This window comes from Zootoca vivipara, chromosome 8, assembly GCF_965207765.1.
Source record: "Zootoca vivipara chromosome 8, rZooViv2.hap1.1, whole genome shotgun sequence".
NCBI lineage: Eukaryota > Metazoa > Chordata > Lepidosauria > Squamata > Lacertidae > Zootoca > Zootoca vivipara.
In genome coordinates this window covers 75,026,216-75,049,867 of record NC_142591.1, presented here as the reverse complement: position 1 = coordinate 75,049,867, position 23,652 = coordinate 75,026,216, and the positions used below count along the sequence as shown (strand labels likewise).

At 45.4% G+C, this 23,652-nt stretch overlaps 1 protein-coding gene across 2 annotated transcripts in view; it reads right to left on the bottom strand.

Moving 5' to 3' along the window:
• Positions 1-834: 834 nt before the first annotated feature.
• Positions 835-23,652, bottom strand: part of FER1L6 (fer-1 like family member 6) — a 127,694-nt gene continuing 104,876 nt past the window's right edge. For both annotated transcript variants that reach the window (XM_035125519.3, XM_035125518.3), the window contains exons 33-41: positions 20,348-20,518; positions 18,586-18,746; positions 17,973-18,115; positions 16,890-16,978; positions 12,950-13,048; positions 11,620-11,861; positions 10,573-10,736; positions 7,331-7,431; positions 835-2,159 (exon numbers count right to left, since the gene is read on the bottom strand). In XM_035125519.3, coding sequence (XP_034981410.2) covers positions 1,973-2,159; positions 7,331-7,431; positions 10,573-10,736; positions 11,620-11,861; positions 12,950-13,048; positions 16,890-16,978; positions 17,973-18,115; positions 18,586-18,746; positions 20,348-20,518 — 1,357 coding nt within the window. In that variant the 3' untranslated portion in view covers positions 835-1,972. The remainder of the gene's footprint in view (positions 2,160-7,330; positions 7,432-10,572; positions 10,737-11,619; positions 11,862-12,949; positions 13,049-16,889; positions 16,979-17,972; positions 18,116-18,585; positions 18,747-20,347; positions 20,519-23,652) is intronic.

Sequence of the window (23,652 nt, the reverse complement as noted above, 5' to 3'; positions counted from 1 at the left end):
TTCAACCGTGTGTGTGTGTGTGTGTGTGTGTGTGTGTGTGTGTGTGTGTGTGTTGTGCCCTCAACAGTTTCCCTACTTTGCAAATATGCCCATGGGTTGAAAAAGGTTGGTGATCTCCTGTATGTGTACACGAATACAGTCCTACCTTGGAAGTCGAACAGAATCCGTTCTGGAAGCCCGTTCGACTTCCAAAACGTTCGGAAACCAAAGCGCAGCTTCGGATTGGCTGCAGGAAGCTCGTGCAGCCAGTCGGAAGCCATGGAAGCCCCACCGGACGTTTGGCTTCCAAAAATAGTTCGCAAACCGGAACAGGCACTTCCAGGTTTCTGGTGTTCGGGAGCCAAAATGTTCGAGAACTAAGCTGTTCGAAAACCAAGGTGCGATTATATTCACATAGTGAGCTGCTGCCGCCAGCTATAGAAGGAAAGAATCACAACTATGTGGACTTTTCTCACAGGCAAGAGTATAACATCCCTCTTTGCACCTGAGTTAGCTGTGCCAGATTGAGACATTTATATCCTACCTGTAGCTGTGGCCAAAGCTGTGCCTAAAGTTATTGTTTAGAAACACCAGAGTTTGCTCAATAAGGTGTTTCAATTTCAACTATCCCAACCTTCGTTGGATCCAACCTGCCTTTTTCTAACTTGCCAATAAGAACCAGCTAAATAACTTTGCTTATGGAAGTCATCCTGCCATGCATCTGCACTCTGCCCATTGCTTTACCACTTAACTGCCGCTACCTTTTCTGCGATCTTTGCACTGAAGGCCCACACAATGTGCAAATGTTTTCACAGTGCTTCTGCAGTGGGTGTTCCCTGCAAGCAGTTCTGAATTTTCTTTTCTCCCCATTAATTCTCCATCTGTCCTCCAGCTCCCAATAAAAACTAGCTCTGTCTGCGCTTTCATTTCCCCTCATTTGTCACTGGTGAACATGTGTTATTTTGGGTTCCTCCAGGCACAATGCAGTTATTTCTCCTGAAATGATTTGAGCCGTCACTTTTTAAGGTCTGCTGGCTTTTTGTTTGTAAAAACAAACAAACACACACGTTGGAATTAAAACACAGCAACCTTTGGGTGGCAGGGGGGCACACAGAGAGACAACACAAATACAGTGTAATTGCAAATAATCTTTTATACATTGAATGCTGTTTCATATTTAATGTACACAGCGGTTAATTATTTATACCAAAGCACCCATGATGCAAAACACACTACGAGTGCAATGCAAGAGTTATGTGCATGTTGTCGAGCAAGTGGATGTGTATTAATCTGCAGAAATGGAACCATGTTTTTGGATTCCCTCCATTAATATTACAACATGTGCAGATTTTTGCATACATGGTACAAGTGATCCAGATTTTCATAGCCCTTTTCTTGGCAACATGCAGACTGCATTCTCTGGATTGCAAGGAATAGCTAGCTACATGCTTGAGAAAGTTATTGGTGCTTGAAATCACAACAACATAAGCAACCGTGCAAATACATAACACTCAGCAACTCAGATACAGATTTTGACATCAGAGTTACACACAAGCTGAGCTTAGCTCAGGTGTAGCACAAAGGACCCCTGGTCTGGAACACAGCAGACCTATCAGATTTGCAGATATTTCATTGGCATCCAGCAAAATAAACCAGTTGTCCTGGATTGTATCCAAACTGGAATAGGAAATTTGGACATTCCTAATATTTACACTGAATTTTCAAACCAGAATTTCACTTCCAAATGTTATTATCAGTGGCATACGTCTGCACAACTGACATGGAAATGTGGAAAATTCACGTTTAAGATGGGAAGAAACGAGAACCAAAGTGAAACCAAAATTGACAGATCTGCCCACCCTTATTAGGAGTACACTTGAATATCCTACAATACAGGGTGATATGTTATTCTGAGCATCGTTAAAATAAGCTGAGTTTGTTTATTGATTTGGTTTTTTACATGGTCGTGCCATAATGGAGAGAGAAAGCTCTTCTAAGAACTCCCTACAACAATCCTACGGCTGATAGCCCCAGGCAGAGTGTAGATGAAAAGTACTAAGAATACAACCAGGATAAGTAGGAATAGCGCGATGATGATGTATTTCTTGTAGTTTCTCCAGATGAGATGGAAAAAGCACTTGAAAGGATTCACAAACCAGGAGAAGGAAGTGTCTGGCCGGCTAAATCAGAAAAGGGGGGGGGGAGAGAACATATTAATTTTGTCAGATTCATATTCATCCAATGTAATTGCATTATCATTTTAATCTTGGGAAGTCATTGGAACTGAGACTGGGCAAAAACTTCATCACTATGAGAACTGGAGCAAGATACAGATTCTCCATTTCCTGTATGTTTTTGTAAAACAAAAAAAAAACAAAAAAAACCCAGGCTGTTATAATGCATCTCTCTCTCCTTTTCAGAATCGCACAAGTTTGAGCAGTCAATTAAGATAGGAAGGAAAATAAGGCTGAGTGGAACAGTCAGCCTTATCTTGCACAACGGGAGAATGGCAACAACAAATCTTTTATTCTTTATCTGCAGCAAAGGCCCAGGGAACATTCCAAACCCCTACATGGAAATATGCTGGGATTGAACCTGGGACCTTGTACACGCAATGCCTGCCAACCGACCATGTCTGTCATGACATCTACCCCCATCTCACATGGTAGCTGCAACAAATGGAGCGTGGGACCCTGGCCACATGGAGGCAATTCCCATGCCAGGAACCCCCCCAAAACTATTCGAGCTGGTTGTGCAACACAGTGCAACTTCAGGTTCCACTGGGGTTGGTACAGAAGCCATGTCACCAGGGCCGGCGCGTCCATTCAGACGACCTAGGCAGCTGCGTGCCTCCAGAGAGCAGCCTGAAGCCGCTCTGCAGCTGACAGGCACAGCGAGGTGGCCCCAGGCTTGCGCTCCTGCACGAAGCTCCGGAGGCGCGCGGGAGCCTGGGACCACCTCCCCGCGCCTCTCAGCTGTTTTTTATTTTATTTTTTCTACTTTTTTCTACTTTTTTCTATTTTCTATTTTCTATTTTTCCTATTTTTATTTCCTATTTTTATTTTCTATTCTTATTTTTTCTATTTTCTATTTTATTTTATTTTATTTTTTATTGGGGGGGAGGGGTGCCAGAAGGTGATCCCGCCTAGGGCGCAAAAAACCCTAGCACCGGCCCTGCATGTCACTATTGCAGGCAAGAGTGAATTGGAAAGTGCTGCTCACTGGTGCCCTGGAGGCCCTAGCACCCACATTTTTTTTTGTTATGGGTGCTCAGTACCCACACTGGAGGGCCTCTGACACAACTTCCAGTGCCTCGCAATGCACCAGGGCCTCGGGGGTAGTGTTCGAAGCCTCGCAAGGTCTTGGAGATGGTTCCAAGGCTTCCAACGCAACTTCTGGTGCCTCGTGAAGCACCGAAGTTATGTCCGAAACATCACAGGGCCTCAGAGGTGGCATCTGGGGCCTCGTGGGGTGTCGGACACAACATCCGGGGTCCCCAGGCGCCACTGCAGGGCACATGACGTCATGATGTCTCAGTGCAATGTCACATCATGATGCCATGGTGCACGCTGTTGGGCACCCATAAACTGGGACAGCTGCTTAAATGCTTCTGGGTAGCCCCACCCCAGCCACAAATGGCAGGAAGGCAACTGCCTGTCCCTATTTGTTCCCTGCACCTTGTATGCAGAAGCATATAGCAGGCTCTATTAGCAAAATCAGGCATGAGGAACCTAGTGCCGTCTCTATATTAGGAAGAACTTCCTGACAGTAAGAGCTGTTTGACAGTGGAACTTGCTGCCAAGGAGTGTGGTGGAGTCTCCTTCTTTGGAGGTCTTTAAGCGGAGGCTTGACAGCCACCTGTCAGGAATGCTTTGATGGTGTTTCCTGCTTGGCAGGGGGTTGGACTGGATGGCCCTTGTGGTCTCTTCCAACTCTATGATTCTATGATTCCAGTTTCCATCAGCCCCAGCCAGCATGGCCAAAGGTCAAGGATTATGGGAGCTGCAGTCCAACAACATCTGGCATGCCCCAAATTCCCCCACCCCTGACCAAAATGCACAGTCCAGTAACTTTCCGTGATGCTGTGTTTATTTTTCATCTCAGAATCTGGCTGGGGTTGCGGGTAGGAGAGCTATAAAACACAGCTGGGAATAGGGATACCTGCAGGGGAGACTCAGTGAATATGGGCCAGGCCATCCCACAAGCACCTGCCAAATCTTCCTTGCTTATGCCTCTCCATAATGAACTTTAGGTTCGGCCCATTTGCCTTGTAGCATGTAATTTCTTCCGAAGTCAGCAGAGTGGGGGTGGGGGTCAGCTACGCAGCACCCTTGGAGAGCCCCAGCTATTCCAATCTCCCTTCCAGGCTTTTGCAGAGGCCACAATAAAAGCGCAAAAATTAAAATACTGTGTCATGGCAATTAATGGCGCCGTCTACCCCTTTAAGCTGGTCCAGCATCGTGCATTTATAACTAAATAACAGAGAACGCCACTGTGTCGAGGTCACGAAGCACAACCTCCGCTTTCCGCATAGCCTCGGGGTGGGGGGAACAGCCATAAAATGAGATTATTGGAAGCTCGGACAGCAGGGATGCTATTAAAGAATGCTGTATTCACATGGGATTGGTGAGGACACAATATTAATTTGGATAACCAGCAGTGTGCTGAAGCAAAGGCGAACTTTTCTGGCAGCTCAGCAAATGCCGTCTTGGTAGTCAGGATAACCCCACAATTTGATGTCCTCTGTGGGTTTGGGGTGTTGGGCTCTGAGCCCAGGAAGGGGAACTAACTGTAACTGTAAGCTTTGAACCAGGCATAGGCAAACTCAGCCCTCCAGGTGTTTTGGGACTACAGCTCCCATCATCCCTGACCACTGGTCCTGTTAGCTAGGGATGATGGGAGTTGTAGTCCCCAAACATCTGGAGGTCCGAGTTTGGCTTTGGACAGTTGCCTCCTATGCCCACATCTGGGCAGGTGATGTGATAGGAAGTTCTGGCCAAAGAGATGTGTGCTGCTTTGTGTATAAAGAACGAACGAATGAATGAGTGTTTGCTTAGGAACGGACAAGCCATTTCTTTGCTGTGGTGTCCGTGTTGCGTGTATAGAGGCTGGGAGACCAGGCAAGCTGATTTGCTGCAAGTCTGCACCTTTCTTTAATAAAGCACTAGAACTGATCACTCTGCGGTTTTTGTTTCTTTTTTCTTTCTTTTTTCTTTTTTAATGTATTTTTATTAAAGATTTCTTGGTTTACAAAAGTATGTGCAATGTCTCTCTTTTCAAGTTACATTTTCTACAGATCAGTTTCATTTGTTGGGACATTAGTGTTACATTAGGAAGAAAAGGGGGAAGAGGTAGAGGGGGGTGGAGTCAGGTGGCGATGTTTCTGTTCTACTTAATGTATGTGTGGGGTTTTGTGCCAGCAACGCTTTTGCAGGTTCTCTTTGCTATTTGCTTGTGTTCGTTCCTTTGATGGTGAGAGAGGTTGGGGTTGGCCTAGGGTGTGGTTGCTTGTTTGTGATTGGCTGTGGTGAATGGGTGGTTTTGGATCAGGTAAGCCATATTGATTCGTATGCTGTTGGTGGATTCTTGTCCTTGTTTTGTTGGGCTGAGGGCGTCTTCTTCTATTTGTCCCCATGTCAGTTTCAGTTTATTAGTTAATTTTTCTAGTAGGGCTGTTTCCCATACTATTTGGTACCAATGGTCCATGCTTACTCCTGAGAGGTCTCTCCAGTGTCCAGCGTTTTTGACATCCTTCTTTGCTGTTCCTGCACCCAACTACTGAGACGAGCCCTTCTTTGGGCCAGCAGTTCAGAACAAGGTTTTTATTATTATTATTGTGTGGGGAGAAGCTAAATCTGACCTCCGTACAGAACAAATTTATACCTCCCTACTACTTCAAGATGAAAACCCAGATGTTACATACTCAGTTGCTAGATTTTGCGCTGCCATGATGGATATTCGCCAAAGGGTGGTTTGTGGCCTAAACTAAAGCTTCAAAATGCAAGACTTGTGCTCCGTTGCGTTCCCTCCCTTATAGTTGCTTTTAATTGTTTATCCTTGTTTTTGTCTTTTTAAGTTATGTGAGGTATACAGCGGAGCCTTGGTTTTCAAATGTAATCCATTCCAGAAGACCGTTTGACTTCCGAAATGTTCAAAAACCGAGGCGCAAAAGTCTGTCAGCAAACTCAACTGAGGAAATTGAAAAACATGCAGCGGAAGCCGTTCAACTCCTGAGGCGCGTTTGACAAGGGAAGCATTTACTTCCGGGTTTTCAGCGTTTGCGTTCTGAAATGTTCATCAACGGAGACGTTCGAGAACCGTGGTTCCACTGTAGTCACCTTTTAATTACTAGTTTTTATCCCTTACCTGTTTTAAGTCTTATGTGTTCAGTTTATCCTTACACTGGTTTGTGGCCGAAATAAACTTTGATACTGATACAGTCCTCTCTGCATACTATATTCTGTGATATATGTAGGGACACAGGAAATTGCCTTACACTGACTCAGACTGTTAGCCCATCTAGCGCAATACTGTCTACACTGGCAGCAGCTCTTTCTTCAGAAAGGAATCTCTCCCTGGGATGCTGGGGATTTTGGAGAATGCACCAGATACCTTCTGTGTGTAAAATGGATGTTCAGCTACTAAGCCACAGTCCTCCCTCATCATGAAGTGAGACAACTATCAGCAGAAGGGACAGGGCAGATGGGAACAAACTCTTGTTCCAAACCGTCAACAATATGGACAAAATGGCAACTAGGATGATCAAGGGACTGGAGCAATGAGGAATGGATTGGGGGCTTTTAAAATCAGATTAGTAAAGGGGGGGAGGGACATGAGAGGAAGCGCCCAAACTTATTCATGGTGCAAAGAAAGTGGAGATAGAGAGAGATGTTTCTCCCTTCTCACAATAGCTAGAACTCAGGGCCATCCATGAAGCTGAATGTTGGAAGGTTCAGGGCAGGCAAAAGGAGGTTTCTCTTCATGCAGAGACTATGGAAACTATGGAACTCACTGCCACAAGATATAGTGATGGCTACCCAAGCTGGACAGTTTTGAAAGGAGATTGGACAAAATAGTGGAGGATGAAGCTGTCAGTGTCCACTAGGAGTGATGGCTCTGTACTACCTTGGAGGCAGTATCATGAGTGGGAGAGTTCTGTTGCCCTCATGCCCAGCTTGTGGGCTCCTCAGAAACAAAAGGTTGGCCAGTGTGAGAACAGAATCCTGGGCTTTGCTACAGCAGGCTCTTCTTACATTCTTAATAATAATAATAATTTTCAGACATTTCATTTGGAGTCAGAGGTTGCTCACAGAACTTCAAATGCATGCATACACCTGGCAACCTCACTTACTTGGGTTTTTCCAAAGGTTCGGGCTCCTTCCGAGCTTTGCCTACGGGATTCTTCTTCGCTTCCTCCGCTGTGACTAAATGGAACTCGGCTTCCAGTTTACCCTAGATTGAGAAAGAGAGCCTGTTTTGATTCACAGTACGTAAATAACACATAATGGGTTCTTCATTCACTAGCATTTGAGAGCTCTTCTTTAGAAAATGGGTACTATGAAGTCATAAGTTGAGAGGGCCAAAATAATTAATCATTAACCACAATCACCACCAATAATTACAAGTTACTTACGCATGACTAGCAATTAATTCTTAAACAATTAAGCATTAAATTAATTTTTGGTTGGAAGTCTGACCGTGAGGCCGTTCCCTGTGTTCCTATGCTACTTCACTTATAACGTTTATCCTTACATTAAATTTGCATTTGTTAATAATGAGGATGGGCTTGAAGGAAAACCAAATAATTTCCCCAAAATTCGGAAAAGAGCTCAGCTTATTCCAAACCCAATTCAGACCTTTCTGCACACTGGATTGTGTCAGAGGGAACACAATAAGGTCCAATTTCTCTCCCAACCTCTCCACTGGGCCTTCCTCTGATTTCCTCCCTTCATTTCAAACTCCAATCCCATTTATCTTTGTTGCCGTTCCCATGGCGGGGGGGGGGATCGAGATCGAGGGAGGTCTCGCTCCTTCCTCCCCTCTCTAATGCCTGTCACGCTGCTATCATAGCATGCAAAGCACAAAGAACACTGGGAAATGCAATTTTCCCATGGCTACTGGTGGCAGTTGTGCTGGGGAAATGACATCTCCCAGTGCTCCTTGTGCTTCCCTCCTTCCATTAAAATCTGAACCAGAAAGGAATGTTTGGGCTTCTAATGCTTGCCTGCTGATGATGACAGCAGTCACGAAATTAAAAGACGCCTGCTTCTTGGGAGAAAAGCAATGACAAACCTAGACAGCATCTTAAAAAGCAGAGACATCACCTTGCCGACAAAGGTCCGTATAGTTAAAGTTATGGTTTTCCCAGTAGTGATGTATGGAAGTGAGGGCTGGACCATAAAGAAGGCTGATCGTCGAAGAATTGATGCTTTTGAATTATGGTGCTGGAGGAGACTCTTGAGAGTCCCATGGATGGCAAGAAGATCAAACCTATCCATTCTTAAGGAAATCAGCCCTGAGTGCTCACTGGAAGGACAGATCGTGAAGCTGAGGCTCCAATACTTTGGCCACCTCATGAGAAGAGAAGAATCCTTGGAAAAGACCCTGATGTTGGGAAAGATTGAGGGCACTAGGAGAAGGGGACGACAGAGGACGAGATGGTTGGACAGTGTTCTCGAAGCTACCAACATGAGTTTAAAACAGCAGGAGGCAGTGCAAGACAGGAGTGCCTGGCGTGCTCTGGTCCATGAGTCGGACACGACCAAACGACTAAACAACAATAACAATGCTTGCCTTGAATATGAAGAGAGTATTATGAGCCTGCCAAATTTGTGTTTCTAAGCCAGGAGTTAAAATTTTGGAGTATATCTCAAATATGAGTCGTCTCTCAAAGTGCTGACATTATCTTGTTGCAACAATATTAAAAGTACACGGTTAATGATTATAACTGCAGAGAAAAAGCTGGGTTTTTTGTGACGCAGATGCACAGAGTCTGCATGTTCACGACTATCTTACAACCTGCACTTGCAATTTAATTAAGATAAGATGTCTTTGACACACACATCCTCTGAAATAATGATGAGGAAGTTAAATGCAATGAGACTGTACAAAATCTGTGGTGGCTGGGGGGGGGGGAGTGATTGGGGAATTGCATGTTTTAAGTATTAGAAAGATTCCTCAGGGAATAAACACATCCTTCCCCCCCAACTGTCAACCTGAAAAGATCCTTCTGGAGTAATTATGGCTGTTTCATCTGCCACAATCCTCTCCCTGTAAACTGCACTTACTCAGTGCTACATGGATGCAAAAACAGTATGAAACGAATCGCTGAAATCTGAGTAACACAGGAAGTTAGACTCTAAGAATACAAGAAGAGCCTGCTGGATCAGGCCACTGGCCCATCCAGTCCGCCATCTTGCTTTCACAGTGGCCAACTAGATGCAACTGGAACATGATCACCAGGTTCTGTTGGGCTTAGAATGGTTTCACTTGTTTATAAAATCTCTTCCCTCCTCGGGGGGAGGAGATATTGTGGGCCCACGAGGACTTCACGTGGGGGGGAATGGTTAGCATTCCCCCCAGCCCATTGGTTGCTCCCCCGCCGCGGCGCGCCCTGGCGCACCCAATCCGGGTGCCCCATGGGGGCGTGGCTTGGGCTTTTAACTGAGCGCGCGGCGGGGAATCGTCCTCTTTTTTCCTGACCCGGCTCATGTGTTTCCCACCCACCCACCCTCTTTTAGGCAGGTTTCTTCCTTGACGTTGCTGCGCACTTTGATTGGTCGCCGTAAGGGACCTGGTAGGACTTTTTCCCACTTGGCAAATTGGCTCTGGCCTGTGGTTTTTTGCCTGCCGCGTATGCAAACCGTCACAACTTGGGGGGGATTGGCGGTAGGCATTGGATTATCTCAAGAAGGTACAGGTGCGGGGGGGAGGTTGCTGCCATCACCTCCCCCAATATGCGGAAGGGTACTCCCTTAAGGAGTCCGGGGCGTTGCCAAGTCCGAAGCCGTGGAAGGTGAGGGCCAGAGGGCACGCCCCTAATGGTGGCCCCAGGATGAGTTCCTAGTTGATGTGCATCGCAGGACTCATCCAATGGTGGTTAACCCTTCACAGACTGCCAGCAGAGCGGGCTGGAGTCGGATATAGTCGGTTAGATCCAATGCCTATGCCAATACCCCTCTACACCCGTAATCAATAAAGTTGTGGCCTTTCATGCCCATTAACCCTATGCAATGTGTCTTGTGTCTTTATTTCTCGCGGGGAGGACTCGGGGCATAGCCACACAATTGTATGATAATATTTCTATAACCTGCCCTGGGACCTTATGCCGAAGGGGAGCTAAGAAATCTTATAAACAATCAAGTAAACAAACAAATCACAAACCAGAAAGAAATCAGAAGAATATGGGGACGGCGGGGGGATCCAATGATCATAAAAGCCAGCATTTGGAATTATGACAGGTCAAATCACTATGTTGCTGATCCATGTGATATTTGAGTCTTCACGTCCTTCATATTTTTAAGAAGCATCTGTCAGTGATATCAGTGTGACCTATCTAAAGGCTTTCAAAATAGGTATTATTGGATTACTTACTGTGAGCTCCCCGGCTTTGACAAAAGGCCACCAGCCTCTGACCCTCTTCTGCTGAAATATGGAAATCTTGTTCTCCTCACTTGTTGCCATGACCATGTTTATGTCGCAGCCCTTGGCAGACTTGGCGGCTCGAGGAAAGCCATTCAGGTTCATTTCAAGGGAGCCTGGGGGAGGGCGAGAGAGGTCAAATTCTGCATCATTCCAAGACCAACTGGACATTGCAACTTCCCAATTCAGGCCCAAGCCCCCACATGCTTAGGAAGGGAATAACCTGCCAATAAATTCCTGTAATTGTAGCTGTGGTGATTAGAGGAGGGTGCAGGAAATGGAAAATAAACTCCTTATGTGTCTGTATATATACTGCATGGCATGGAAACTTCCATTAAAGCTAATACAAGAGCCTAACAGTTAATGATTAAGTGAGGCAGTATCTGGGGAAGGTTTTTTCTCACTCTTCTTCGGTCCAGACTATGTTTATTGTCCAAATCTAATTATTTTATCAAACAGATATTTCCGGCTATGAGAGTGGCTTCGGAGAGTGCCAGACGTGTTGTGCTCTGGGACCCAGTATCCTGCCGCTTGCACCTTGATGCAAGCTGGCAATCTTGGACAATCTGCTGGTCTACGAGACAGTCCTCCTCCACACTGGGGAGTCTGCCGGGGCTAGTTACCCCCATATCAGCCCTGAATTACCAGCACGGCTGAGGTCCGATTGTATGGGAGCCAGCCATTTCTCACCACCGGAAACAGAAAGCCGAATTGCTTATTGTCTTAAGAAACTCACACAAATTTGCAACTAGTTTTCTGCTGTGTAAAGGTGAATGCACTCTGCTAAGTAAAGGAACTTGCTAGCGCAAGTTAGGAAGGACATTAATAAACAATATATCCTCTCCTGCCACCCTGAACATTCCCACAGATACGATGTCCCACTTTCATATCCCACCAACGCCCACAAAATTCCACCCAAACAGGGCTCAATATCTGTTGGCCTTTTGTTCAAAATCCCCAGATCAAAATGCAGATCACGCCGCTCCGTTCAGGGCTTACCAAGGAAGTCGTCGGAGGAAAGCCTTTCGAAATCCCACACCTGGAGCACCAGTTCTGCAGGGATTTTGCGTTCTGTCTTCTCCAAGGAAAATATGTTCTCCCTCTTGCTGACCACCACTTGCTTCTCGGCCGGGAGATAATGGAACGGGAACACGAAGCGCCAGTTGAAGTTCCCTTCTCCGGTCAAAGAGTTGTAATGCACATCCGTCTCCTGCCTATCATCTTCAAGGCCTTTCACCCACCTGTTGCAGGTAACATGGAGTGCATGAAAGAAGAATCAAATGGAGCCAGAAGGAACTAGCCCAACCCTTTGTGTATCAAGACATCGTATCTCATGCATAAAGTATTCTGTCCAATCTGTTTCTCTTAACTTTTCCAAGACTATTTCACCATTTACCTAGGCATCCTGTACCATTGTTGATCTGTGCTTGCCGTTCTTCTGATCTTTCTAACATTTGCCCCAACAGTTCACATTTATATGGTTGCGTACCACCCCAATCTAAAAGAGGTATGAGATACCAGGGCTACCTGCTGGGTCAGACCACAGGCCCATCTTAGCCCAGCATCTGCTGGGCCAGCTAGATACCTATGGTATCCTACCTATGGGAAGCTCACAAGCAGGACCCAAGCAAAAACAGAACTCCCCCCTCCTGCAGTTTCCAGAAAGTGCAATTCAGGTGCATAATACCACTGATAGCCTTATTTTCCATCCTGGTTGGCAAAGCTGTCTTAAGCATATGTGACGCCGGAGTGCAAAGATCCGCCCAGCAGTCCCCCCCCCCCGGTTTCCCAGTCCCAGGCACACAGGAGGGTGGAGCCAGCCGGCTGCCTCAGTGTCTCGCTGGCTCGGTCGCCCCCGAACTCACGGTGCAGAGCTGCCCGCAGAAGAAGAACCCGCCGTGGCGCTCCAACCAATGGGCGGGCTCTTCCCCAGACTCAACTCTCAGGCCCTGTACTCTCAAGCTGGTGCCCCTGAGAGCCTGGTGCCCGGGTGCCCCACACCCCTAGCTCCTATGGGTGAGTCAGCCCTGCTGGTTGGTTACCTATTATTGTGTGTTTTGAGTTTTCCTTGAAGAAATGTAGGACTTCATTTTCTATGCATGTCAGTCCTGTGCCTGCTTAATTCTCGTCGGGTTGAATTCTCAATGAGCCATTGCAGCAAAATGCCAAGGCCACAGAGCTGTCACATCCACGCGTTTGCACAGAACTTGCTAATACAGCTGTGACTCATTTTATTATATTTTTTGATGGATGGGCTTGGGTCATAAATTAATTCACCCTGTCAATGGATAAATGAGGAGATCCGCAGGCTGTGCCTGAGCAAACTTACCCTTTTACATAGATGTCGCTTGATTTTTGTCCAGTGAAGATATTCTCATCCTCTAAAATGACATCTTCTGTATTCCAGATTATCACTCTCAGTTCATAACTTGGGAGAGGAAGAAGGGTGGGGAAGGAAGAAGGAGGATAGAGAGCCAGCACAGAATGTGAAGTTAGATTAATTCGTAGTCAATCATTTTGGTCACATTTTGGGGGGACAGATTCTAATTTTAAGCTGCCTAAATATGAGAAAAAAGAAAGTGGCTCTGGGGAAAAAAATGGGGCCCTGCCTCTTTTTCTTTTCTGAGGAGAACTTTAAATAGCACAAATGTCATGCTTTCATACATTCACAATAAAAAAATTCCTTCAGTAGCACCTTAAAGACCAACTAAGTTTTTATTTTGGTATGAGCTTTCGTGTGCATGCACACTTCTTCAGATACAGTGAAATAGAAGTCCCCAGGCACTTATGTAGAGAAGGGGGGGAAGGGGGGGATCATTCAGAAGGGTGGTGGAAGTGGGTGATTGACTGACTGATAGCTGTTGATGACCGAAAATGACTGCAAATGGTTTTGCATGAAAAAGCAAGGGTTGAGATGGCTGAAGATCGCTTATCATGTATAATGAGATAAGAATCCGATATCTCTGTTCAAACCAGGTCCCTCCATGGTTTTGAGCTTGGTGATAAGTTGTAAATCAGCAACTTCTCTTTCCAGTCTATTTCTGAAATTCTTTTGTAGTAAGACAGCTACTTTGAGATCTTGTATAGAATGTCCTGGGAGATTGAAGTGTTCTCCTACTGGTTTTTCTGTCTTCTGGTTCCTGATGTCAGATTTATGTCCATAGGGACCCAGGTGGATAGGGACCCAGGTGGCGCTGTGGTTAAACCACTGAGCCTAGGGCTTGCTGATCAGAAGGTCAGCGGTTCGAATCCCTGTGACGGGGTGAGCTCCCGTTGCTTGGTCCCAGCTCCTGCCAACCTAGCAGTTCGAAAGCATATCAAAATGCAAGTAGATAAATAGGAACCGCTATAGCGGGAAGGTAAACGGCGTTTCCATGTGCTGCTCTGGTTTGCCAGAAGCGGCTTTGTCATGCTGGCCACATGACCTGGAAGCTATACGCCGGCTCCCTCGGCCAATAATGCGAGATGAGCGTGCAACCCCAGAGTCGGTCATGACTGGACCTAATGGTCAGGGGTCCCTTTACCTTATCCTTTGGCGTAGGGTTTGGCCTGTTTGTCCAATATAGAGAGCTGAAGGGCACCGTTGGCATTTGATGGCATACACAATGTTAGAAGATGAGCAATTAAATAGTCCTGAGATATTATGTTGGATGTTGTTGGGGCCAGTAATGATGTTGTCCGGGTGTATGTGGCAGCAAAGTTGGCATCTGGGTTTATTGCAGGCTCTGGTACCAGTGTCCATGTTAAGTCTGGTGGTTGTATTATTGTGGGTGAGGAGTTGTTTAAGATTGGGTGGCTGTCTGTAGGCAATGAAAGGTCTTCCTCCCAGAGCTTGAGAAAGGGAGCTGTCATTGTCCAGGAGAGGCTGTAGATCTCTGATGATGCGTTGTACTGTTTTAACTTGAGAGCTGTATGTGATGACTTGTGGTGTTCTGTTACATTCACAATGTGATTCCTAACTAACTGAGATATTCTAGGAAGGAGTGGGGAGGAATTAAACCAGGAACAAGCAGCAGCAAACAGTATAGCAAAGAGAGAAAATGAAAAGTAACAGTTATCAAAGAAGGTAACATGTTTATGGGCTTTTCCAGAAGTTAATTACTTCCCATCTCCAAGCACAACTTTCTGCTTGATACTTGAAATGGGCAAACATTCAGCACAGTCCTAGTTACGGTTACATGTTAGGACTGTACCATAGGCCACCGCTGAGAGTTTGAATTCAATGTAACGTGGCTTCTTCTGACTCTGTGATCTAATGTTTTGCACTGATAGGTACATTATTGGTATTTCGAACTTTCTTGCAAGAAAAAAAATGCTTTATTTATAGCATTAAAAACTTCTTAGCTGCTGTGAAGGCTACTTCTTTAGCCCTTCATTAATTCTTCATGGAGAGAGACGAAAGCTTAATAGAGTCAGCTTCAGACTGAACATAATTGATGTACTAATCGTTTCTCTGAAATTACTCCAGACTAAAAAAAAATTGCTGCCAAAAAGCCACTGTTTTATATGAGCCTTGAATTTTCCTTGGCTTTTCTATCTGTTTTGCGTTCAACACACCCTCTCTAGCTGAGCAGCATATTCAATGAAGTTAGATGTTTTGTTATCTCAAATTACGTAGATCAAGTAACCTCAAATTATAGGGCTCTAACAGAAGTCTTCACGTGACTTATGGCAAATAAAGGGCAATTGGCAAACTTTGTTGCAACAGACTCCAGCTTTACCATTTGGGTAATAGTGCAAATACTCTTGACTGTTAATGAGCAACAAATATTAAAATAAAATAATTATGGAGACACAGTGCAGTGGAAAAGAATAAGGCTGGAGAGAATGACTACACATTTTTCAGAGAGTGAAATGTAATTTGAAATAAAGATTGCTGTCACTATCTCATCCCACTTTTGCCTCTGGTAAACAGATCTTGCAGGTTTTTACATGGTTTTGAAAGCCTGCAGAATCTCTTTGACCAGTGGGAAAAATGGGACAACCACGAGCATCTCCAGCTTTTCAGGGGGTCCAAGCAACATGGCCCCTTAAGTATCTGGAGGAGCTGCTGAAGAGTGGAAATAAGTGAGGAAAGTTAATTGAGGAACCGTCATAGATTCCTTTGTGCCACTGTGGGGAATACCAAGACACTGTTTCTGTTGATGCACATTCACTGTTGAAGCAGAGCCTGGAATTGCTACACCTTTAAATAACAGCTCACCCACCTCTCAGTCACCTGAAGTCAAAACTATATCAGGTGATCCTCCTTTTCTCATGCAGATGATCATCTAATTATTAGAACTTGCATAGTTCCACGAACAGCGCTATACAGGCACTGAAAGTTCCATGCATGGTGCTTTGCAAGCCTCAACAACCAGCTGACCACGTGTGCAGGCAAAAACGAGTGACCTCATATCGTTGTGGCATCAGGGGATTAATAGATGGGTCGTTCCACATCCACCTGCAAACCCTGGCTCACAGGGGTAGGGGAGATAAGGATTTGACCCACCAGCTGGATCCACTTCCCCACTCCTGCCTTAATGGCCCGAGCTGGGGAGAACTGCCAAACTCCCTGCCATTGGACCCCAGGAAAAAAATGTTTGGGTTCTCCGTGGGGAGTGAAACCATTCTCAAACCATTCTGACTGTCTTACCTCCAGCCCAGCTTTTATAAGCCACCACAGCTACTTGTGCAGTTACCTTTGTTTTTTTAAAAAAGTGTTTTGCGAATTTCATTTTTTTTAAAAAAAGGGTTTTTAAAAATTGCTGATAAGGGATAGAAAGTGGAAGGGAGATTATTGCAAACGAAAAGGATGTTCCAGTTCCTGGAGATTTTAAGCTGCATGACAACCAGTTTACACATCCCTAGGAAGATGCAATACTATTAACAGGAAGCTAAGGTAAAGGTAAAGGGGCCCCTGACCATTAGGTCCAGTCGTGGCCGACTCTGGGGTTGTGTGCTCATCTCGCATTATTGGCCGAGGGAGCCGGCGTATAGCTTCCAGGTCATGTGGCCAGCATGACAAAGCCGCTTCTGGCAAACCAGAGCAGCACATGGAAACGCCATTTACCTTCCCGCTGTAGCGGTTCCTATTTATCTACTTGCACTTTGACGTGCTTTCGAACTGCTAGGTTGGCAGGAGCTGGGACCAAGCAACGGGAGCTCACCCCGTCACAGGGATTCGAACCACCGACCTTCTGATCAGCAAGCCCTAGGCTCAGTGGTTTAACCACAGCGCCACCTGGGAATGTATATTTGCAGGCAGAGGGGAGCGTGTAATGAATTACCCTTTGGGTTTTCTGGGTGAAATGTCGACCGGCGGTCCTGGGAGAGGCATATCCTTTGGAAACATGTCCACCCACATCTGCACACGGCCCTTCAGGAAAGAAAACAAAAGGACACATGTGAATGAGGTGCAAATTCAGTTATGGAATAGCAAGATTTATTATTATTAAAATGTGTATACTGCCATTCATCAGCATAGCTGATTTCAGACAACCCTGTATCTACTAATGCAGGCATAGGAAAACTCGGCCCTCCAGATGTTTTGGGACTACAACTCCCATCATCTCTAGCTAACAGGATCAGTGGTCAGGTATGATGGGAATTGTAGTCTCAAAACATCTGGAGGGCTGAGTTTGCCTATGCCTATCCTTATGCTTGAGCTACTGCTGCATAAGAACACAAGAAGAGCTGTGCTGGATCGAACCTTCTAGTTCAGCATCCTTTTCTCACAATGGGCAACTTGATAAAAAAAAGTAAAGGTAAAGGACCCCTGGACGGTGAAGTCCAGTCAAAGGTGACTATGGGGTTGCGGCACTCATTTCGCTTTCAGACCGAGGGAGCTGGCATTTGTCCACAGACAACTTTCCGGGTTATGTGGCCAGCATGGCTAAACTGAGTCTGGTGCAACATGACACCGTGACGGAACCAGAGCACACGGAAATGCCATTTACCTTCCCGCTGCAGCGGTACCTATTTATCTACTTGCACTGGCATGCTTTCGAGCAGGAGCTGGGACAGAGCAACGGGAGCTCACCCCGTCGAGGGGATTCGAACCGCCAACCTTCTGATTGGCAATCCCAAGCAGCTCAGTGGTTTAGATCACAGCACCACCCGCGTCCCCTAGGGCAACTTGATACCTATATGGGAAGCTCATAAGCAGGACCTGAGCACAACAAGTGGGGACACATTGTGACTCTCAGCAACTGGTATTTAGAGACATACTGATAACTCCAAATTAAGTATAATCGCCCAACCGGAATGTGCCTGTATGTGACTGAATCCCAGTTGAAGATAGCAACAGCCTGGAACCACCCAGCTTTCAATGATTTCCTTTTTTTGCCATTTATCTAGGCTAAAGCATTTACCTGCTCCATGCCGGGCTTATCTTTGTGGTATATCGGCCGCGTCTCAATGTGTTCGGGCACCAGCTTGCATCCAACCCCAGGGATGTCGTTCCAGGAACGCAAAACCTTCAGAGCAAGGTGTTCATAGGATTCCACTGGCTCCTCTGTAAAAGAAAGGAGAGCACAAGACGAGCTGTCACATCAAGCGAGGCTGGGCCTTGGAAGCTCCTCCTCCTCCTCCTCCTCCTCCTCCTCCTCCTCCTCCTCCTCCTCCTCCTCCTCCTCCTCCTCTCTCCAGCGGCTGCTAAGAGCTGCCCAAGGGAGGAGGCCGGCAGCAGCAGCCATGGACAGGCAATGCTCCCTTGAGGCCGCCACTGCTTGGGACATGCGCTGGCTCATCCTCTTCCCTGAGCTCGGCAGCGGCAGCACTGACAGGAGAAACAGGGGCATTCTAGGATCAAATCAGAAGCTGGGATAGCTTTTGTAATTCCAGGACCGTCCCTGGAAAATTGGGACACTTGGAGGGTATATTAATGCAGAGCCAGCAATCTCCTTTACAAAAAAACAAACAAACATTTGTGGTGCAGCTGGGGCTGCAGATCAGACTGTAAAGACCATTATTCAGCACAGTTACCATTCTCATCTGCCTGGAAGACCGTCTGCCCTGTAAAGACCTTGTCGCCCACTTGTATCTTCCCAGGTTGCATGAAGGGCCCACTCAGCTTGTTATCTTTGCAGAGCTTGGTCAGGATCTCGGTTGGCTTGGTGGCATCTCGCCAGGCATTATACCCTTCACTGGGAATGAGAGAAGACGGTTTTGGACAGATGGAGCAGTTTCTAAAAGCCGACATTCCTTTCAAAACAGAGCTCATGAAAACATTTCCTGCCAAGGCACTATTCAATTTTGATGAGCTCTAGAATACTACCTGGCCATAAGAATGTCTAGTTCCAATTAGAACAGAGACAGATAACCTTTTTCCAGGCTGTGGACTACATTAGTCTGGTGGTCAGCTGTTTGGGGTGTGTGTCTTCCAGTTGTGACAGCAGACTATAACACACGGTTAACATATACCCAGACTCACACACAAAGCATAGAAAGCAGTGCATATATTCAATTCTTAGAAACGGCTTTCAAGTTTCACCTTTCATTTTCTCAATTGACTTTTCTTTTTAACACAGCAGTTGTAATAAAAGCTGTCCAATGCCCTTTATCTGGCTCGACTGTGCAAATGGCAAAAAGAACTTTAAGGCTGAATCCAGCTAAGTTCTACTCAAAGCAGATCCACTGAATGAATGAATGAATGAATGAGCCATCAGCCATAGCAACAAACAAACATTGTGATATACACAGAACAAAAGAAAAAGTTGATAGTTTAAAACAGTTTAGGGTCCTGAATCAGCAGTCAAATAGTGGACCTTGCAGCTAAAAGCCTTGCAATCATTGAAAATAATGGACACAATTAACTTAGGTCCATTATTAACATCAGGAACCATAAGACAGAGAAACCAGTAGGAGAACACTTCAATCTCCCAGGACATTCTATACAAGAACTCAAAGCAGCTGTTTTATTACAGAGAAATTTCAGGAACAGACTGGAAAGAGAAGTTGCTGAATTGGAACTAATTACCAAGCTTAAAACCATGGAGCCACCTGGGATGAATAGAGACATCGGATTCTTATCTCATTATGCATGATCAAGCTTTCTTTAGCACCTCAGCCCTTGTTTTCCCCCCCCAGGACTAATTGCAGCCATCAGCAGCCGTTAACAGCCATCCACAGGTTTACCACTCCCATCAGCCCATCACCCATCCCCACCCACCCCCACCACCCTCTGTATATATATATAAGGGCCTGGCACTTCCGTTTCCAGTGTATCTGAAGAAGTGTGCATGCACACGAAAGCTCATACCAAAATAAAAACTTAGTTGGTCTTTAAGGTGCTATTGAAGGATTTTTTTATTTTAGGTCCATTGGATTCAGTGGGTCAGCTCTGTAATTGCAAATAATGCAATGCACATCTGAACTGCAAAAATGCAACTGCATATGAAATGTTGTATGCAATTTGCATGGGCAAGTTTTTGCATGTTTGCAAGGAACACAGATCTGTCTTTCTGCTGAGACACACACACACACACACACCGTCACCTCGATCTTCTGCAGCTTATCTTTGTGCACACTTTGTACAACACTGAAGCTCTTTTCCTTCTCAGTTCTTCCCTTTTGAACAGCTGGTGGGCAGGAAGGGATGCAGAGTCACAGACTGCTTAACAAAATTCAACTGCAGGTCAAATCCAGCCCGAGGCCTGGAGGTTGACCATCCCTACATTAGGAGTTTTCTGAAACTTCACAGGCTGTACATCAATTACAGAGACCTTGTGTCTGGAAAGAAGCTTACATTTCATATTGGCTCTGCAACCCACAGGTAGCTCGATGCCTGCTGTAAAAACGGTTTTCCAAATCGATTTTGGTTTCTCCAATGAGGTCATCAGAACCAATCAAGTCATGGTCATAGATAAGGACTGAAAGCAGGGATTCCTTAGGGAAAGTTGCCTGGATTTCAAATGACCTACAGAAAAAATATTGGTAAAAGTATGTCATGCTTGCTGTCAGGGAAGTCTCGCTGAAATCAATGGGACTTAAATTGGAATAAAGTGAGCTTAGGAGTGGTGTATTAAAGTTATAGAAATATAGCAAAGGTTTCAGAGTTTAACCCAAAAAGGCCATCACAAAAAAATCAGAGATGGGAAGCTTTAGAAAATTATCCTTGGAATGATTTTTTTCTTTCTGGCAACCCCAGAAAACAACAACCCTTGAACCAATAGTCTTCTGCATGGTGTATGTCTGTGTTACAGCCAGCCATTAGTTAAATTTTCCCAGTATTGAAATGTGAGACCAACACTCGTTTTCTGTTATAGCTGAAAATGTGACTAAACTAGGCTTCCCCATCTGTTTGGTTTAATCTGGACATCAGTTATGAAATTCACCTTCTTGTATTTTCTTTCTCTACATACGTAGAGGCATCTCTACCCACTCCAGCAAGTTCTATATTATATGGATTTTTTTTTTAATACAAAGCATTTACATCCCTCGAGAAAACTGGAAATGCTGCCAGAACAGCTTACAGATCAATATCCTCTCCACCCACCTGCAAAAGTTCTTGCCCTCAGTCTTACAATCTTAAAATACACATGTAGAACGAGACAGGGAAGGAAGAGAAAAGCGAGCAAACAGGAACAAATTTCCAAATGTTATCAAGTTCTTATAATGATCATCTTGGGTTGAAGCAGGCTACCCATAGCTAAAAAAATAATAATCAAACAAATCCCAAACAGCTGTTTTGGTGGTGTGTGTATGAAAAGATGCAACATGGCTGACACATCGAATAGAGAAGGAAATGGAACGGGATCACAAAATGGTAGAGGCATGTCCGTCCGTCCGTCCGTCCCCCCATCAGTGGAAAAAAGAAACTTATATTAGCTACCCCCTTGGTTGCCAACAGAAACAGTGTCAAATTAAACTGTCTGGAGGCCCCTAGGCAATTGAAATCTTGGGGCCCCCCTCACAAATTATCTCCTAAATGCATTTTTATTTTAAAGGTAAAGGACCCCTGGCAGTTAAGTCCAGTCACAGACGACTCTGGGGTTGCGGCGCTCATCTTGCTTTACAGGCCAAGGGAGCCGGCGTTTGTCCACAGACAGTTTTTCCGGGTCATGTGGCCAGCATGACTAAGCCGCTTCTGGCACAACGGAACACCGAAACCAGAGCAGCGCATGGAAACGCCTTTTACCTTCCCACTGGAGTGGTACCTATTTATCTACTTGCACTTTGATGTGCTTTCAAACTGCTAGGTTGACAGGAGCTGGGACTGAGCAATGGGAGCGCACCCCGTCGTGGGGATTTGAACCGCTGACCCTCTGATCGGCAAGCCCAAGAGGCTCAGTGGTTTAGACTACAGTGCCACCCGCGCCCCACCTGTTTTTTATTTTACCAGCCGACAATTTTAATATACCAATTTTATTACATGAAACAAACATTAACAATTATTAATGTCATTAAACAAATTAACATATTATATTATTAAACAAAAAGCTACGAAAGCTTGAGATTGTGATTTTCTTTCAAGATCTAATCAGTATTATCATGATCCGTTGTTGCAGGGCCCCTAAAAGGTGACTATGTGGTAATCTGGCACTTGATAGAGATTATTTGTATCTCTCCTGTGTTCTGAAAAGAAAGAAGAGGGGAGGTTGCATGGCCTAATCCTGAAATCCACTGAAATAATTGGGCATGTGCAATGTAAGAGACACTAAGGCCGAGGGGTCCCCAAACTTACCCGGCTTTGGGCCGGACGGCGGGGAATGCACGCCCATGCGCACACACTCTTACAGGTGCGGCGGCACGCTTCCGAGTCGGAAAAAAGCATCAAAAATTGTTTGTGCACATGCGCATGGGCCTCCCCCGACCCGGAATTGCACCGGAAATGATGTTTACACAAGCACGCGAACGTTATTTCTGGTGCACTTCCGGGTCGGGAGAGGCCCATGTGCACGCGCACAAACGATTTTCGGCATTTTTTTCCGACCCAGAAGTGCGCCGCCGTGCCAGTAAGAGTGGGGGGTGGCAGCGGCCGACGGGGGGCGTCGCGGGCCAGATAAAAGAGGCCTTCTGGCCATATGCGGCCTGTGGGCCTTAGTCTGGGGACCCCTGCACTAAGCCAAGGCAAGCAGGAACTTAGAGCAGGAAGAGCAAGCAGTCTCTCGTAGATTGTGCATTTTTGAGCAGATATTTCACAGGTCCCATAGGAGGTACTGGAAAGTTCTCTGACACCTGAGTTAAAGAAAATGTTTAAAAATACTTTTGTTAAGAAACCAGAAGCCTTTTTATTGGGTATAGTGGGTGAAGAGATACCAAGGGAATATAAAAGACTGTTTATGTATGCAGCAACAGCGGCAAGAATTCTTTTAGCCCCTAAATGGAAACAACAAGAAGTACCAACAAAAGAAGAGTGGCAGATGAAAATGACGGACTTTGCGGAACTGGCAGGAAAAATCTGAAACCAGCATGATCACGTATTCCAAAAGGACTGGAGTAAATTTATACGATATTTGAAAGGTTACTGTAAGCAATTAACATCACTAGCAGGGTTGTCTGAAGACTCGTAATGAGAAACTTTCTCCCTTTTTATTTTAACCTAAATTTTAACGCCTTTTCGTAATGAGTGGAATTGGAAAACGTATAAATGCAATGAGATAAAGGTTGATTTTGAAAGCCATAAGGCGGGAGGGAAGGAAGTCGATGGGCTCTAAAGAGCCAGAGCGGCGAAGTGGATAACAATGATATGATTGTATATTATTAAATGGAAAACTAATAAAAATTATATACAAAAAAGGGAGGTTCTGTGACACCATGTTGCTGACCTCCTGAATACTACCACAGCTTATTAATATCAGCTAACAGACCGACAGTTTACTGCATGAGCCATTAGCATGCCGACCGAATACATGGATATGCTGAAATAACCAACATTTCTCCAGTCAACAAATATCCTTGGTTTCCTATTTCCTATTACATGGCCAAAGAAACCCCTAGACTGGATTAAGAATCGTATCCTGATTGAAATGTGAAGCAATTCTAATGCAAACCTGCCCTAAACATTTTAGTTATAGGATAGTTGTGGCAGGCTTGGCTTACGTCCTTGGT